Source organism: Vulpes lagopus, chromosome 3, assembly GCF_018345385.1.
Source record: "Vulpes lagopus strain Blue_001 chromosome 3, ASM1834538v1, whole genome shotgun sequence".
NCBI classification, from domain to species: Eukaryota; Metazoa; Chordata; class Mammalia; order Carnivora; family Canidae; genus Vulpes; species Vulpes lagopus.
Window position 1 is genome coordinate 128,263,994 of NC_054826.1, and position 18,938 is coordinate 128,282,931.

General features: G+C 50.2%; 1 protein-coding gene across 26 annotated transcripts in view; it reads left to right on the forward strand.

Annotated features, from left to right (window-relative positions):
- Window positions 1-18,938, forward strand: part of IFT140 (intraflagellar transport 140) — an 82,965-nt gene that overhangs the window by 25,131 nt on the left and 38,896 nt on the right. For all 26 annotated transcript variants that reach the window (XM_041747596.1, XM_041747599.1, XM_041747575.1 and 23 more), the window contains 6 exons: window positions 1,843-1,934; window positions 10,528-10,655; window positions 12,911-13,028; window positions 15,079-15,209; window positions 16,551-16,719; window positions 18,118-18,249. In XM_041747596.1, the coding sequence (XP_041603530.1) occupies window positions 1,843-1,934; window positions 10,528-10,655; window positions 12,911-13,028; window positions 15,079-15,209; window positions 16,551-16,719; window positions 18,118-18,249 (770 nt within the window). The remainder of the gene's footprint in view (window positions 1-1,842; window positions 1,935-10,527; window positions 10,656-12,910; window positions 13,029-15,078; window positions 15,210-16,550; window positions 16,720-18,117; window positions 18,250-18,938) is intronic.

Here is an 18,938-nt window from a genome sequence, read left to right on the forward strand (position 1 = left end):
GAGTCTTGTTCCCTAGAGGGGGCTCATAGCAGCCTGCTTTATTTTCTGACCATCTAATAGGGGTATTGGTGCCAGTGCTGTGGGCAGGGGGTTGACAGAGGACCACCAGGAGCCCCTTGTGTCAGTCCTTCGACCTGTGCTCTGGCTCCATGCTGCTGGGCATCACCTTACTGAAGCCAGTCAAGGTGGCCAAGAAGCCCTCCCAGGCGCTGGGACAATGAAAGAGTCGGGAATTAAGGCTATATGAGCATAAAAATCAACAGTGCTTGCCAAGGAAGGGGGTTGCTACACACCCAGCTTCTGAACTGCTTCCAGACCACGCAGAACAGCGAGCCCCATGGCATCTTGACTGAGGCCAGCCTCTGTCTGGAAGTCTGAGGATAGATTAGTCAGACATGCTCTATCAGCTTGCACCTCCTGTCTCTGTGGGCTGCCCTGACCCTCCCTCTTCAGCACATGCCTACAAGAGTGGCAGGGGCTGCCATACTGGGGGCGCAAACCAGACAGACATTTACTTTCTCACAGCTGTAGAGGTCAGAAGTCCAAACTCATGGTTCCCCAAATCATGGCATCAACAACCGCTCCACCTCCTGAGCTCTGGGAAAATCTGTTCCTCACTTATCCCTGCATTTGGTGGCTGTTGGCCATCCCTGGCTGGATCACATTCTTCCAGAGTCTACCTTCATTGTCACCTTGTTCCTGTCTGAAATGTACCTCCCTCTTATAGGGGCACTTGGGGTTGCATTTAGGGTCCACCTAAATAATCCAAGATAATCTCCCCATCTCAGGGGAGATCTCACCTTCCCATCTTTGGCCAACATAATTTTTTTTTTAGATTTTATTTATTTATTCATAAGACATAGAGAGGGAGGCAGAGACACAGGCAGAGGGAGAAGCAAGCTCGGGATCGTGCCCCATATTTGGCCAATATACTCACATTCACAGGTTCCAGGGACCAGGACCTGATAGCTCCGGGGGCCATGTGCAGCCTGCCATAATGACCCTCCAGATGGGCCCCTCACCCAGCGCTCCTGCACAGTTGTACCGTTCACCCACGTTGACTCCACAGGAATGGTCATCCGTATGCTCCAGGGGGCTCCCCCCATGGGTTTACAGAACAGCTCTCACCCCAGGGGTGCTTCTCCACTGGGGGTCCCTCTTACCATCCCTCCCTCCTTTTCACCTCTAACACTTCATTACCTACACTTGTCATACTTTTCCTGCTCTGCCTTGTGTTATGTCCATAATTAGTGTCTTCTCCTGCAGCGTGGACCCCCCCTGAAGTGAGGGTGAACTTCTAATACCCTCAGGAGGATAGCACAGCGGGTGCTCAAGTCTTGTGTGTGTGATCATCTCCCGGGCTAGATAAGAACCTATCTATGGATGGCTGGGTGGCTCAGTGGTTGAGTGTCTGCCTTTGGCTCAGGGTGTGACCCTGGGGTCCCAGGATCAAGTCCTACATCAGGCTCCCTGCATGGAGCCTGCTTCTCCCTCTGCCTGTGTCTCTGCCCCTCTCTCTCTGTGTCTCTCATGAATAAACAAAATCTTAAAAAAAAAAAAAAAAAAGAACCCATCTAGAGAAAGACAACGGTTCGAGGTCTCTAGAGCACCACTGAAGGGGAACAGATATACACCTAACACTTATACTGCGGTGCTATAGTGCTGCGGCCGCACCAGACCAGAGAGGTGGCCGCGTCTGTACTCCAGCCCCTGGCCCACATGCTATTCCCATCCCTTAGGGCCTCACTGTCCTCACCTACGCAGAAAACGCAGCCCTCACAACACTCTGAGCGTGTAAGAAGAGATGGGCCACTACCTCATTATGTCCCTCTCTCGTCCTAGGAACTTTCCTGTGTGAGACTCCAGTGTTAGCCATGCATGAGGACAATGTGTACACTGTGGAGCCAAACCGAGTTCAAGTTCGAACCTGGCAGGTAAATCACTGCTCTGGAACGAGTGGGCTTGATGATGAAAGTCACTAGAACAGTTTAAAAGGCCGTCTCTAAATCAAGCCAGAGCTGCTTACTGACCTCACGCAGCCAGATCACAGCACCCCCTGGCCCGGTACTTGCCTGTGAAACTGGACTCTGGGCTAGTCTGTGTGCTGACTGCTGAGACCTGTGGATTCGGGAAATGGGGCAGGGCCTCGCAAGTGATGAGCGTTGGATTGCTGGCCCCTGAATGCACAGACTGGGAAGGGGGAGGGCATGTTTGCTGGAGTTCATGTGATCTTCAAGGCTGAAGGGCCATCAGTTCAGGAAAGGCCTTTCCCACTGGCTCTCCTGCAGCCTCTGTTCCCCCTGGTGCTTGGAGTAGGAGGCCCCTGCCTACCGCCATCCCAGATGCTGGCGGGAACCTGGCACAGACAGGGTGTAACAAAGGACCACACACTGGGTGGCTTAAAGCAATAGAAATTTATTCTCTTGCAGTTGGGGAGGTCAGAAGTACAAACTCCTGAGTGTAAGCAGGGTTGACCCCTTTAGAGGTTCTGATGGAGCATCCATCCCCTGCTCTCTAGCCTCTGGGGCTCCAGCCCGCTTTGGCATTCCTTGGCTCATAGATGCATCACTCCATTTGAGCCTCTGTCTTCTCCTTGCGTCTGTGTCTTATAAAGACTCTTGTCCTTGGATTTAGGGGCAGCCTAATCCAGAATGGTCTCCCCTTGAGATCCTTAATTATATCTGCAAAGGCTCCTTTTCCAAATAAGGTCACATTCATAAATTCCAGGTGGATGTGCCTTTTGGGGGCCACCACTTGGTGCAGTGCCCACAGCAGTGCTCTGTCAAGGTCGGGAAAATCTTCACACCCCAATTTCAGGTCTTGGTGCCACTGCTCCCTCAGGGTCTGAGTTGTGGGCTGAGATCTAGCCTTCACTTCTGGAGGCTGCTGGACATGTGTGCTCTTGTCCTCCTACCTCACATGCTGCTTCTCCTTCCTGCTGCCCTTCCCCAAGGGGCTTCCATGGAGTTCTTCCTGAGGGGGCTCAGTGTGGGTGGGGAGTGTCACTGGGGGAGCCCTAGAGTAGAGGCCTGATGTGGGGAAGGTGCCAGTTGGGGGCAGGCCAGGCTAGGCTGCTGGCCCCTGAGGTCCCCAGTCTGTTTGAGGTGGGAAGGAGGCTGGACCCCACTGCTGCCAACACTTGGTGGGGATATCTGCTGTGGACGTGAAGCTGGGGCCTGGAGGGCCCATGTTAACGACCCATGAAGGATGTCGCTATGTGAGCAAGAGCCCGCTGCAGGGCTGGGGAGGGAGGGTGAACAACCTGTGAGAAGAGGGCTCTGAACCGTAGATTTAAAACTACCCATTATTTTAGCTGCAAAAAATGGGTTTATCTGGGAATAGGAGAATTGCGGTCTGGAACAAGCAAGCTAAAGCTAAATCACAGCAAGACTGCAGAACCCAGGAGAGGAGGCTCTGCTGTGGAGGAGGCACCCTTCCTTCCTCCTGCTGGGATCACACAGGTGACCCCCATGCAGTCAAAAATCCACGTATAACTGGACTCCCCCAAAAACTGGCAGCTCGAATGTTTGCTGATAGTACAGTTAACACATATTTTGTATGTTTTATGCATAAAAAATATACATATTTTATACTATACTGTCTGTGCTGTCTTCTGACAATAAAGCAAACCAGAGAAATGGAAATTAAATCACAGGGAAGAGAAAATACTTTTACAGTTCTGTACTGTATTTGTGAAAAAAAAATCTGTATGTGAGTGTGTAAATGGACAGCGTAGCTCAAACCCTCTGTTCAAGAGCCAACTGTAGTGTCCACTTGCGCGGCAGGTCTCTGCAACCAACCGACAGGATGTTGCAGAAAGCGCCCCCTGCTGGCCCCCCCAGCTCCATCTTCTGAATGAGGTTTCCCTTTATTAAGTTTCACATTTCCCCTTTTATGATCAAGATCTTTCTTTGAAAAAAAAAAAAAAAGATCTTTCTTTGAAAGCATCACAGATTAAGTCACGTTTTCCGTATTTAATTGTGGTGTCCCTCCGTGCCAGGAAGGGCCTTTTTTATGTTGTCATGTCCTACGTCAGAGGCGGAGTGCATAAGCTGTTGCAAACCCCTTAGGGCCACATTTGAGTAACAGCAAAAGTCAGGAGAGAGAAAAATCTCGGGTACTCCCACCTAATGGTTGTGTCTTTCCAATATTGTAAGCATTAGAGGGCAGCTCCTTATTGGGTACGTCCTTTTTTAAAAAGTTTGAAGAGGTAACAAAATACAAACCTTAGAATAATGATACGAAACAAGAAGTAACGTGATAATGCCAAATTGTATGATGGATCAGAACTAGGTGTGAAGGTAGCCAATGGAAATATTTACTGGCACTTACACTAACATAGCAGGGAGAGGGTCTCCCGGTGAAAGCAAGCCTGGAGTTGCATATGCCTCCTAAAATCTCCAGTTAAAGCAACCATGAGAGCAGAATAGTGGAGGCTGCAAAAGCAAACTGAAAGATTAACTGAGTGCATTTGGGAAGATCCAGTGCAGGTATTAAAAGGAAGCAATAGATGGTAAACTCTGCAAAACAGCAAAACTTCAAAGATGTTTTAAAACAGTATTGTTATCTCAAAAGAACTGTGTGGAACAAGATGTGTTCTCAGTAATACAGCTTATAAAGTTGTAAATTCAGACAACGATGAATTTGGATGGTAGTTCAGATGAAAAAAAGACTTTTGTAAATTCTGAACCTTCTAGCCCTTCAGAAAAAAAACAAGTGAAAGATGTCTATCACAGAATAGTAATGAGGCTGTTACTGAAAAGCCATAACAGGAAAGGGTTTGGGAAATGCAGACAAGAGTATCTCTCTCCACGACAGAGAGAGAAAAGGAGCAGCATTGAGGAAAAGGCAGACGGGCCTGGGCTGGACATCTGGGGAAAGCGGTCTCGTCAGATGTCATCTGCTTCAATTCCAGGAAATCTGTAGCTTCAGGTCACCAGATGGCGTGCGGGCCCAATCAGGGTTTGCCGCTTTCTTTAGATGCATCCCCTGAATCCAAGAGTCTATTTCTTGTAATTTGGCAGCACAGAGGTTACTGACCAGTAGCTGAGAAGAACCTTTTCAGTAAGGACGGAGAGAATCTCTCTGGAGACTTCTTTTCTAACAGACAAAACCTCCAGGTTATGAGGTTGATCTAAAATCATGGTCTCCTAAAAAGATTGCTTTACTATGGCCCAGGGCGCGATCCTGGAGACCCGGGATCGAGTCCCACGTCAGGCTCCTGGCATGGAGCCTGCTTCTCCCTCGTCCTGTGTCTCTGCCTCTCTCTCTCTCTCTGTCCATCATAAATAAATAAATAAATAAATAAATAAATAAATAAATAAATAAATAAATCTTTAAAAAAAAAAAGATTGCTTTACTAAAAGCATGGTTATTTTTAATAGAAGCAGTCAGGCCTTTACAATGTTGAAGTGCATCTCCCTTGATCAGCTGTGGGTCAGAGGAGGTAGGGGCCAAGTGCATTGGGACATCCTGTGACTAACTCAAAGGGTAAGAATCTCTATGTCCCCAAGAGGGTGGATCTGAGATTTAGGACTAACAGCAGTGCTTTAGGACAAGATAGTCGGAGGGTTTCTACACATTTTACCAACTGAGTATTGCTAGTGCTGTTAGGAAATTCAACTGACTGATCGCCAGTGGCATGTACGATGAGGGCCATAAACCAGCCAGACAGGCCAGGCTTACTGAAGCACGTGGTTCCCTGCTCACTGTGTCATTTGAGAGGGTGTTCCCAAGTAGGGTAGTGTCTTCTAACAGAATTTTAGCCACAGAGAAGCAATGGTCTGTCTGCAAGGGAAAACCTCAAGCCAGTGACAAAACATACAGACCATGACCAAAACCTATTTAGATCCATGAGATGGGGAAGTTTTATGAAACCCATTTGTATAAACAGATTTCTCTGGATTATATATTTTTGACAGGCAGGACAAGTGAGGTGGGCCCTTTTTGTGGCCTCATTAACGTTTTCCCACCAATGCTGGTTCGTGAACGCTATCATTTTGTCAATAAACCAGTGGTTTAAACATATGTTTGGTGGTAAGTAATGGGATTTTGGAATTCCTGGTAGGGCCAGATTGTTATTTGGTCCAAAGCAGAGTTCTCTCTCTCTCTCTTTTTTTTTTTTTTTTAATCAAACTCACAATTGTTAGATTTCCACCATTGTCTTTTCTGGGACCAACTGTTGGGCATCTCTGGTCAATTTTTCCAAATTTGAAAGAACATTTCTTTGGAAAATGGCAGAGGTCTATCTATTGGTCTCCTTGACAGCAGCCTTTTTGGTGGAAATATCAGTGCTGTGGTTTCCTTTGGCCTCCAGAGAGTCAATTCTTGAATGTCCAGGAACCTTAATAATAGCCAGAGCTGTTGGGGAAAGTACGGCAGCCAGGGGTGCCTGGGTGGCTCTGTTGGTTAAGGGTCCGACTCTTGGTTTCAGCTCAGGTCATGATCTTCGGGTCCTTGGATGGAGCCCCACATTGGGCTCTGCACTCAGCAGAGAGTCTGGCTGAAATTCTCTCGCCCTCTCCCCTCCTCCTTTCTCTTTAAAAAAGCATGGCATCTAATAAGTTTTGGACATAGGAACCATCTTACATTTATCCCCATTGGAGCTAAGGAACCCTGTTGCTTCCTTAATATCCCCAAATCATGGACTACCCCAAAGGCCTACTGATAAATGTTTGCAGTTTTCCCTTGGCTGAGGTATGAGCTCCAGTACAGGCACTTAGCAACCTATTGGGCTCAAGTCGCCAGGAGAAGAGGCGCTGCCTCAATGACCTCATAGGGAGTTGGGATAACAGACCCAGCAGAGTATTTACCATTTTTCTCCTTTAAATATGAACCATCAATAAACCATGAAAATGAGCATTGGTTAGAAGAGCATCCAGTAAATTGTCACGGGGAGTCAAAAGGTAATGTGGCAGCGTTCAGGGGTCACAAGGGCTTCCATCTGCATACGGATATAGTCCTCGTTCTGAGATTAGATGCCCAAAGCATCAAACCTGAGTTTAAGCAAAAAAAAAAACAAAAACAAACAAAAAAAAACTGCAGTTTTTCTTCGGAGACTTTGTCTCTTTAAGGCAAAGAGTCTTAACAGGTGGATGCTGCCTCCTGGGAAGAGGTTTGGGAAGCAGGAACAAAGCAAGTCATTTATCTCTTATAACAACCTAGAGTCTGCAAAAAGCTTTGTAGCATCCACATTGGCTTTTAAGTTTTGTGAAAAGAAGGACACCCCAGGGAACACAGGGGCGTTGCTGGTTATCTTTATCAACTGGAATATACTAGGAATGCACTACGTAGGTCCTCTGTGCTGAACATGTTGCTTGGAATGGATGTTGGTAGCGCGAGAGGGTTGGGAACTACGGGAGCTGAGGGATAATAGCATCAGTTACTGCTCGCAGATCTTCGGCGGGCCTCCGTCCCCAGCCACTGGTTTTTCTCACGGGTGAAATGGGGATGTTACAGGGACTAGTGCAGGGGATCATGAGGCCCTGAGCCTTGTAATCTGTTATGGGCCAGATGCCTTAAAGAACATCTGTATTTAGAGGGTATTGTTCCGGAGAGAGCTTTTGAGGGATCTGTTTGAATCTCGGTGGGAGGTGCACTGTGGATTCTCCCAGTATCAGTTGAGGACCTTGCTTATAAAGACAGTAGCTCATCCAATAGGGACAAATAACCAGTGTCCCCAGACTCAGCTATGGTGCCATCAGAGAAGAAGCTAATAAAAGATGCCAAAGGGTCACTTATTTCCTCTTATTGGCTACTTTGATTACTATTGTCCAATTCTAGAATTATTTCCCCTTTTTGGGAGAAACTGTGGCATGATGCTTTTCTAAGAAATATTGACCCAAGAAATGAATAGGTCAAAGAAACTAAGGAGAAAAGGGTATGTATCTCTCAAAGGGCCTAAACCAAAGGGAATGGGTTCAGGGACAGGAACCTGTTAGGGTCTTGTAGGGGCCCCCATTATTTGAACTTAGTACTCTGAGACAGGGGCTGCTTTACAGCAGTGAAGTTGAGCAAGTATGTGGCTCTGGTGTCAATAAGGTCATAGAGTCATTCCCAATTTGGAGACTAGTTTCTCTCAGTTAGGAGGGAGGATTGAGAAGAGCTCCTATAGTTTCTCCCGAGTCCCATTAACTGGGAATTGGGAGAGCAGAGCGCAGGAAAGTCTGGCGAGGACACTGAAGGTGCCTGTGTGTAAGTTGGTAACAGTATTTTCCAGTGCCCTGACCCTTTCCAATAATACCAAAAAATAGGAGTATTTTCATTTTCATTTTATTTAGAGGCTTTAATTTGCAGTAGTTGAAAATTAAGAATTTTAGTGGTTTTCTTTTAGGTGACTTATCCAGGATGCAAGCTAGCTGGCTTGCCAGACTATTTGTGGAGTGGACACAGTTTCCTATTCCATCCTGGTTCTTTTAAGTAAGGGGAATGCCCCCGGCTCAATCCTTTAAATCAGCATAGAGTTAAATGCTACCCAGGTGGACTCAACATCTAGAGAAGACCAGAATTTTCTTTGAAAACAATCTGAAGTCAGTTGTAATAGTTACAAGCAGGTTCATCAGCCTTTTTTTTTTTTTTTTTTGCCCCTTCAAATCTGAATTTTATTCTAATCAATAGGCTTCGGAAAAGTTAATATAATTGCTTGATGGAGATTTCCAGTGAGTGTTCTAGCACCTTGCAAAATGTTAGTTTTGTTTCTCTAAATCCCTTTCAGGATGTTCCCACTGGGCTAGGTTTATGTAATATTTGGCCTGGTCCTTACCAACAAGCGTGTGGACTAAATGAAATAAATGAGAAACCAGGTTGTTGAATTTGAATGAATGTTAAATTCTTCAGTAAACCTGTATGAGGAGGGTTCCCAGTCACGTTAGGAAACTCTCACTGTGGCTCACAATTCAGCCTTAGTCCAGGGAACATAAGAAATTCAGGGCTTACTTTATCTTCAGAAGGCCTAACTTTAAAGGGGTGGGTTTTAATAGCTTTGGGAATGGAGGGAGATTCAGAGGAAAAAGAAAGTCTGACAAAAGAGTTGGAATGAGAGAGCAGGAGTATAGCGGAGGCAGGGCAGTACAGAGGGAATTAGGGACAGTGGTGCCAGAGCTGGGGCCCAAGCAAAAGTGGCTGCACATCTGGGGATAAAGACCACAAGGGAGGGATCCCTGGGTGGCGCAGTGGTTTGGTGCCTGCCTTTGGCCCAGGGCGCCATCCTGGAGACCCGGGATCGAATCCTATGTCGGGCTCCCGGTGCATGGAATCTGCTTCTCCCTCTGCCTGTGTCTCTGCCTCTCTCTCTCTCTCTCTCTGTGACTATCATAAATAAATAAAAAATTTAAAAAGAAAGAAAAAAAAAAGACCACAAGGGAGAGGAAAAAGGGGCCTCAGAGCCATTTTGACTTATTTCAGTCGTGTATTTGCCTCAACTAATGGAGAAATGGCAAAGTTAGAATTGTGAAAACATTTGGAAGGCTCAAGGTATGCATCCCTATTCAGGTGTTTTGTTTGTTCTGAAGTTATTTTTGGTTTTTTGGAGTTGAGGCTTTGTGATTTGAGCAAAACAATTTGGGGAAGATGAAAAAAACCCCATAATGGCTTCTGAAGTCATGAATTATTTTTGGTTAAATTCCCTCCATTTAGTTAGAAATGCCTATTAGGAGGGGCCATTGTTTTTTATTTATTTTTAATTTTTTTAAAAAGATTTTATTTATTTATTCATGAGAGACAGAGGCAGAGGGAGAAGCAGGCTCCCTGCAGGGAGCCCAATCTGGGACTCGATCCTAGGACCCTGGGATTATGCCCCAAGTCCAAGGCAGATGCTCAACCGTTGAGCCACCCAGGTACCCTAGGGCCATAGTTTTTAAACATAAATCCAAGGGGCTCCAAGCCCCGAATGACAGTGACAGCATCCTGGATTGTTTCTTGGTTTTCTGTTATTTTGTCGTAGAAGATAACTTCGTGTCTGTGTAGTGGGAAAGCCTGGGGAGGTGGCCACCAGTGAGGTCTGCAGACGTGGGCCTGGGCATCTGGCAGCTGAGGCCAGAGCAGAGGGGGGACAAGGCCGTGCTTGGGGGTGGTGAGCGCTGGGATGGCAGGTGGTACAGAGGGCAGAGCCAGTTCTCATGTGGTTGGGGCAGGGTTCCTCAGATACCACAGGGTGCCCACAGTTCAGCTCAGTGGTGACACAGGCCACCCAGAGACTGCGTCAGCCCCACCTGACACCCCATGCCAGTCCCCAGTCCTGTGCTTCCAACCCTTGAGCGGAAACTAAAAGTCACCTCAGTCACAGAACCCAAAACACCTCCATGGGCCTTGTCCTGGAAAGTCCCAAGGGTTTAAGCAGCTGCGACCCCCAGGTGCTCCTGAGTCCCATGGAGCTTTAGAACCTGCAAGGTGCTGGGCGCACCCCGGGCCCTCGGTAAATGTTGAGTGCCTGCTTAGTGTACCCAGATGACCCGTGAGGAACATTCAGTAACAAAAGTGAAAGGCTGCACAGGCTGCTTTCCTTAATCCTCGTTCTTTCCTTTTCCTCAGGGGACTGTGAAACAGCTCTTACTGTTCTCCGAGGCGGAGGGGAGCCCATGCTTCCTTGACATCTGTGGAAATTTCCTGGTTGTGGGGACAGACCTGGCTCACTTTAAAAGTTTTGATCTTTCCCGAAGGTACAATTTTTGTCTAAATAAAAGTACAGGCCTGCCTTGGAGATCATGTGGGTTTGGCTTTAGAGCACTGGAGTAGAGCAATATCACAATGAAGTGAGTCAGGTGAATTTTTTGGTTTCCCAGTACCTATAAAACTCGTATTTACACTTTACTGTGGTCTATTAAATATACAGTGACATTGTGTCTAAGCAAACAATGTCCATGCCTTGATTAAAAATTCCTTTTTTTTTTTTTTTGCTAAATAAATCACAGGTCACCATGGCAAATACAACAATAACAAAAACATCTGAGATTATGCAAAAATTACCAAAGCATGACAGAGACACCAAATGAGCAAATGCTGTTGGAAAAATGGTGCTTGACTTGCTCAACACAGGTTGCCACAAACCTTCAATTTGTTAAAAGACATAGTATCTAGAAAGTGCACTAAAGTGAGGCATGCCTGTGCATGTATTAAAAATTGCCTGAGACAATATGGTAGGTTGAAAAAGGATAGGAGCCAGAAAACTGTTGCTGTTCCCATTTTTACGATAACAGACCACTGAATTTTTTTTTGTAATGCCTTATGTTTTGGCATAAATCCTTTTTTAAAAAATATTTATTTATTTATTTATTTTTAATATTTTTAATATTTTATTTATTTTTAAAAATATTTATTTATTTATTGAGAGAGCGAGTCAGGGGAGGGACAGAGGGGGAGAGAGAATCCCAAGCAGACTATATGCTGATCGAGGAGCCCGACATGGGGCTCGATCCCAGGACCCTGAGATCATGATGTGAGACAACACTTAACTGGCTGAGCCATCCAGGTGCCCCTTGGCACAAATTCTTAATCTTTACATACTGGGGGAGGAAGCAAACAGGAGGAGGGTTGAGCAAGTAGAGCACAGGGCAGTTTTTAGGTGGTAAAATTTTGTGTACAGTAGATAGAAGGCACAGTTGTTGTCAGAGCCCATGGAACTTCATAGCACGTGAGCCTAAAACATATGCAAATTCAAATTTAGGGGATCTCAGGATGGAATACAGAATATGAGAATAGTCTTAAGTGTGCTAGAAATGTGTGGAACGGTGTCCCTGGAAAGGCGGTGCTGACTGACATCAGCCCTTTGGGGATGGTGGCGATCTTGACAGTGGAGGCAGAGGGGACGCATACAACACTGCCCTGCAGTGCACAGAGCTGCCCCACACAGGGCACAGGGTGACCGTCCCACATCGGTGCCCAGCTGCACAGAAGGAAGGACTGAGCAGCTGATGCAGGTTTGGGGAGCTGGGACTTCACCATTGGGAGCAGGTGACATCAGCAGAGGGAGGAGGTGAGGAGGAGCCTCATGGTGATGGGTGAGTGGAAGCCACCCGGGTACACACAGAGGCATCTGCACATACACGTACCTACAGCAGTCGGTCTGTGCACCATGTCCTTGCCCTGGGTGGCGGCCGAGAGCCAGCAAGCACGCCTGGTGCCCAGATGCGGGTTTCCACAGCATTCTCTGTCAGAAGGACCAGGCTCCCGGGAGAAGTCCTAGCACTGAGGCAGGAAATGTGCACACGAGCCTGGAGTCTGAGAAACCGTCCCAGCCCAGAGGAGCCAAAGGAGACAGGACCGTGAAGTGTCACGTGGGGCCTGGAGGGCCTCCTGGGACAGAGGATGTTAGGGAAACACAGAGGAAATGGGAATTAAGAGAAAACAATCGTGGCGAGCCACTGCTGTGCCCCCAGTACCGTCCATAGCAGCGATAAGCTAGAACCTGCTGGACGGGGGCTGCTTAAGTGCATTTTGGTTTCTGCGAAGCTCTAGCAAGTATGACAGCAGCACAGTCTGGCAGGATGAATGGCCAAAACCTGCCACACAGAGAGGAGCTGGGAGCAGAGCTGCTGCTTTTTGTGTCAGAAGGGTAGGGGAAGGGATATGCTTTCATATTTGTTCATTAAACCTAGAAACTTTAAAAACTCACCCAAATGTTGAATCATTGTTTACACACTGAAAGTAATACTATGTTATTGTCAATTATATCTCAATTTTAAACTTTTAAAAGTAAGATCTTAGCCTGAGTTCTGAGCTGGCCCCTCTCCCCGGGTGCACAGACCCCCAGACTGAGAGCCACTGGGCCTTCCCGGAGCCCCGAGTTCTGTGAATGAAGGTTTCTCATCACTGAGACGGCCGGTGCTGGCACTGTGAGCTGCCCGCATGGGTGGGGGTGGGATGGCCCATGGATGGGCCTGCGCTTTGCCCTAAGCCTCTCTTGTCCCCCCTGCAGAGAGGCGAAAGTGCACTGCAGTGACAAGAACCTGGCCGCACTGATCCCGGGCGCAGCGGGCGTGGCCTCACTCAGGTGTAACGCCAGCGGCAGCAGGATCAGCATCCTCCTCAGCAAGGTGGGTGCAGGTGGGCGGCTGTGCACTCAGGACGCTGTCCTCCTTGGCCTCTGCCTCTCCTTTCGCCCCCAGGCCCAAGCCCCCACATGTGCTCAGCTCCTAATTCCTCTGAAACCGCAGTTCCTCTACGCACGACCCTGGACCACTTCTCCTTTCTGTCCCTTTTCATCAGCCTGCTGTGTTTCCCTTGGCACGAGGGGGTAGCAAGGACCTCTGAGCTCTGGCTTACAGAAGTAGAGGATATGGTGACAGCTGCAGGGGGGCTGTCTGCCTCTGCCCACCAGTGCTTGCCCGGGAATCCATTCTTTCACAGCCTTGTCACTGGTTACCTACCATGAACCAGGCACCCCTCTGGGTGGACGCAGGCCTACGGTCAAACAGGAGAGCTTGGCACCTCCCTGTGGGTGAACAGACACCCGTCTAAGAATGAGTCAAACTGTGGCGGGTGGTGCTGGGCGACCCACTGGTCGGGAGGCTCCTTCAGGAGGTGCGAACCCTCCGGACAAGCCTGCGGCAGCGGGGCAGCAACAGAGGCACCCAGGGTGTGAGCAGGTGGCAGAGCTGGGCCTGGACAGGGGTCTCCCGTCCCTGGCAGGGGGCGAGCCCGAGGCTGGCACAGTCAGCGGTCCAACACACAGGCACCAGCCTTGGCAGAGGGGCGAGGCAGGAGCATAATGGAGCATCTTCCTGCAGGGTGCTTCTCCGTGGTGGGGGGTGTGCAGAAGTCGGCTTGGTGCCCATCACAGCCACCCTGAGGGTTGGGGATGGGCTGGCGTGGGCCAGGACGGGCAGGGGCTGGTCCTACGCCTCGCAGCAGTGTGGATGTGGAAAGGGAAGCCCGGGAAGAAGCCTTTATGGAGATGATGGGGCGTCCTGTTTCGATGTTGAGTTTGAGGCATCCGAGGGCAGCTGGTGGGCCGATAAAAAGGAGCCTGAGCCTCTGAAGGGGAGTCTGGCTGGGTATGGAGATCCTCGGGAGGAATAGAGCCACCTGTCAGTCTGAGCACCCAGGAGGGGTGTGGGCGGTGGGAGGACATGGGGAGGACGCTCAAGCATGCATGCTGGGCAGCCCTGGGTCACTGACCGGGTCCGCCAGAGGGTCACTCGTGGGAGAAGTGGGGTGTGCAGTAGGAGAGGGCATGCCGGGACCTGGCACCGTCTCTGGGGTGCTGGCAGTGAATGTGCAGTGGGGGCGGGGACCGCACGGTGACTGCTGGCTCCGGAGGCCCGATCCTCCAGAGCAGTGACACTGAGGGATCTCCCCGTTTTGCCCATGGCAAAAGAAAAAAACGATGCAAAGGAATGGTTCAGGTAGCACAGGGGAGCTTGCGGTGAAATCAGCTGCACCCCCAGCCCTACCCCTTGGTGGGGGGTGTGCTTGGAAAGAGGGGTCTGCTGCAGGCCACCCGCCAGCCCACTCTCATGGGCAGGAGGCTGCGCCTTTGGTGTTGCTGAGGTGTCCCCAGTCTGTCGTGCGTCTTTCGTTCTGCAAAGGGTGTTCACAGTGACTAGAAGGGTGTTCGCAGGTACCCAAACCTACGATGCTTTTGTGATTCTGCTGCTGCTATTAAGCTTATAGTATGTTTTTCTGCCTAAAATTTGGACATTTGTTTCTTTGCCTTTCTCATGCTCAGGCTCACTTAGCATTCTACTCTCTCCCAGAGTAAAGCCTCGAACGGTCTATCCAAGTTCTTGGCCTTTGTTGCCCTGGCAGCGAAGCTGGCTCCCTTTCTCTCACTTCAGTCACCTGCATGAGAACTGGTCTGTTGGGATCCGGACTGCCCCATGTCCCCCGTGGTCAGTCCGCCTCACCGAGATCACGTCACTCAGGCCAGCACTGACCACGGCTGGACAGCGGGAGTCAGGCTTTCACGATGTGTTGGAATTTATAAAGTAGTGATTGATCGGTGGTCTCATCAGGATGAAGGTAAGTTGATGTCCACGTTAGGAATGCCAGGTGGCCGGCAGGTGGAGGACACCAGACGCTTGTTTTCAGACCCATGGCATGTCAGCCAGGCAGCTCTGTGAGCTCCGTTTTCTCTGCCCCCAGGTAGATAACAGCCCTGACTCCAAAATCTGCTTCTACAACGTGGAAATGGACATCATGACCATCCTTGACTTCAAGACGGGGCACATCAATCGCAGGGAGGAGTTGTCCTTTAATGGGCAAGAGACCAAGAAGTAAGACTGTGGTTGGGAGGATTTCATTGAAAGAACACGGACACTGATGCTCAGTTAGTGGCCAGCTTCTGGGCAGGCTGCTGAGTTACACTTCACATGTCTGGGACCTCAGCAGCTACCAGTGCTCAATGCAGGCAGGAAAGCCAACACCCCTAGGCAGTTGGGGTGGTCCTGAAATTACCCAGCAGAACCCAGCTTCTGGAAGGGCAGTGGCAGCTGTGGCCACACGATGGCCCGAATCTCAGGGTGGGAGTGGCAGTAGCTGAGCTCTGTCAGCACCTGGGAAGGGAGGGCATCCATCTGGGGAGACACTGTATTTCTAGAGAATAACTGTCACTCTTCGGGGAGTCCGTGTTTGCACTTCCTTCTACTGCCCAGCGAATGCTCATGGACTGGAAGTGCTCACCCTGCCCCACTGAAGGTTCACATTTGATTCTGGCGGAAGTGACACCCGAGGACCAAGTGTGCCGCTCAGGACATGGGGTGGACGCCGCAGCAGAGCCCATGGCTGGCCTTGCCGGCGTCTGCTCCTTTTGCTCTGTTATAGCTCCCACCTCTCCACCCAGCTCTCATCCTTTTCCAGAACCTTCTTTCCCCCGGTAACTTAAACTGGTCACTGGGTAGCCCCACCTGAACACACCCATCCTCACTTCTTCCCAGCCTCACTCTGCTTCTCTGACTCCAAATGTCCCCTGGAATTTCTTGCTGTCACCTGAGCCCCATTCCCCAGAGACTGTTCCTGTCCACTCTGGTCTCTCGTCCTGGTCGCCTGGTCTCAAACCTCACAGCTAACCTTTCCCTTAGTCCTCCCGTCTGTGACTCATCCCGTCTTCCTTGTTTGAATTGTGTCTCAGACTCACACTTTTCCCTCCGCCCTCCACTTCTGAGCCACATCCAGCTCAGCCTGTCACTTCTCTGGTGGTGGTGGGACAGTGCGCAGCCACCCCTCCGATGCCTGTCCTCTTCTGAGGCCCGGTCCTTCCTCTGCCTCTGGACCCAGCTTGTCTGTTGGCCCCATATCACACACGTCATCCCGGTGGGACACAAGGTCCTCTCGGTGGTCCTGGCAAGTGCCCTCCGTGGAGTCTCCAGAGCCAAAGCCTCACGCGCTCTCTGACAAGACTGCACTGGGCCTCTAATTTTACTAACTTGCTTCAGTCTGAGAATTTCCTGAGGCAGGCTGGTGCCGCGTGCTGCGGGGAGGGGCTCCAGAGCCAGCAGCCCGAGCGATGCACACCGGCCTGCTGATGCTGACCCAGGCCCCTGGCATGCATTTGCAGAGGCAGCAAACGCAGATGCACCTGTCAGTTCTCAGGACTCAGGACGAGCCTTCTCTTTCAGGAGCCACGCCTTTGTGGATGAGAGGCTGATGGATCTCATTCCTGTGAACCACTTCTGGGACCAGAACGAGCCCAGGCTGTTTGTGTGTGAGGCCGTGCGGGAGGCGCCAGGAGCCCAGCTGCATTTCGGGGACAAGAAGCCGCCCACTGAGGACAGCCCAGTCCCCACGGTACCGTGGCCGCGCCGCGTTTATATCTAGTCACGGAGACTTGGTGCATTCACTATCCTGCTGATGTGTATGGGCAAGTTAGAGGGAAGTTGGTGCCTCCCGCTGTGGGGCCCAGGACTCCCAATATTCTCCAAACATGTGCTCGGAACGTCTGGTGCTCCCTGGGAAAGTCCAGTGGCTGGCTGTGCCTCCTTGTGATGACCTTGCTCCAGGAGCGAGCTAGAGTAGGTTCCCAGCAAGGCAGCAAGGCAGCCAGCCCACTAACAGTAGCCAGACTTGTCTCCCTGCCAGGGTGGTGAGAATGGGGGCCCCAAGATTATCAGCAGTCAGTGTCCATGTCCTGAGACTCTCAGAAGCAGATCCACTCCTTGCTTCTGACAGAGTGGTAAAACGCACAGAGGTGACATCTCTGTGACTGGAATCAGGGAAGCAGACGTGTGCAGAGTTTTCTCAGGGTAGAGGGTGGCGACCCCCGGCAAGCAATGTGGACACTTCGCGGCACTCTGATCAGATGCCTCTTCTGGGCTCTTGTGAGGATGATGGGCAGTTACAAGAATTCACACAGCAGGGAAAGGCTCTGGCGTCCTTGACCACCTGCTCGTTCCCGTCAGAAGGCGCTGTGGATGGTGCTGTAGCTCCAAATGGCACGCAGCGGGCCCCAGCAGGGCACCCGGCCTCTCGGCTCTGTGACCCCTCTCCCTTGAAAGCAGGGGAGAGAATCTCTCTGCTATTGTTGATTTTTTTTTTTTTTTTTTTAAGATTTACTTCTTTTTAGAAAGAGTGCGAGCAGGGGAAGGGAAGTCTCTTAGCAAACTCCCTGCTGGGTGTGGAGCCCCAGGGCGGGAGGGCTCAGTCACACAACCCGGAGATCATGCCCTGAGCCAAAATCAACAGTCGGACGCTCAACTGACTGAATCTCCCAAGAGCCCCTTTGCTATTGTCGATTTTTAAGTCAGAGTCAAAGACCTGAACAGGAAAACTTTGAACTGGGATGGGAACAATTTAGTTTTTGCTGCAAGAAACTCCATCAATGAGAAGGGTCTAGCAGCTCTCAGATGCATGAGGCACATCCTTCCAGAAGGGGGAAGTTCATGTGCTCATCCTTTTTTCTCTATTGTATGTAAACATACTGGCATGGAAACAGGAATTTTTTTTTTTTTTTTTTTTATGATAGTCACAGAGAGAGAGAGAGGCAGAGACACAGGCAGAGGGAGAAGCAGGCCCCATGCACCGGGAGCCCGATGTGGGATTTGATCCCGGGTCTCCAGGATCACGCCCTGGGCCAAAGGCAGGCGCCAAACCGCTGCGCCACCCAGGGATCCCTGGAAACAGGAATTAGATGCAAACTAGAAAATTTATCGCCAAACTAGAAACAACAGTGTTTCCCTTCTCTCTCAGGCGGACGTGCTGATTCTGTCCTTCTTCATTACGGAAGAGCATGGCTTCTTGCTTCAGGACAGCTTCCCACGGCCTCCCGCCTACCAGAATCTTCTGGGGATCGAAGCGCCTCATTATTACTTCATGAGAAAGGTGGGACCCCCGCGAGTGCAGGGCTGTGTTCTCGGGTCCTCTCCCCTCTGGCCAGGGGTCAGCAGGGGTCTCCTGGAGCTTCCAGGGCACCACTGCTCCCCTCCCCTTCAGCGAGGCAAACCATCTGCTCTCATTTGTTTCCTGAAACTCCAGCAGTTATGAGGTTTCCAGGTCAGGAAACTCTCAAGACTTGGCTCTGCCGTGCAGACAGAGAAGTGCTGATGTGGCACATCCCGGGACAAGTGACGATACAGAGGTGGCCACTGGGGATGGGCTGGCATGTGGCCTCTCAGGAGCATATTGCACACACACGTGTATGTTTAGTTGCGGCAGATGGGGTTCTCAGCACACATGTGCATGCTCCCAGCTAGGTTGTGCTGGGAGTGTGCCTGCGTGGGCTTGGCCTCCGCATCACCATGGACCCTTGGTGTGTGAGCGTCCTGGTACCAGGCTATGTGGTGCTGCGGCTCTGTCCTCCTGCCCCTGCCGTCACGCTGCCCCTGCCATCAGGCTGCCATGTGTCTGGACCTCATTCTTACTTAGTGCTCCTTAGGTTCTTTCATTTCTCCTTGGCTTGAGAACTCAGAAGAGTATGAAAGAGCATGTAAGGTCCTTTCTGTGGAGTTTCCCCTTGACTTTCCCTTCACAGACTGGTTTCTCCAGATGCCGATGGGCCTTCTCTTTCCCTT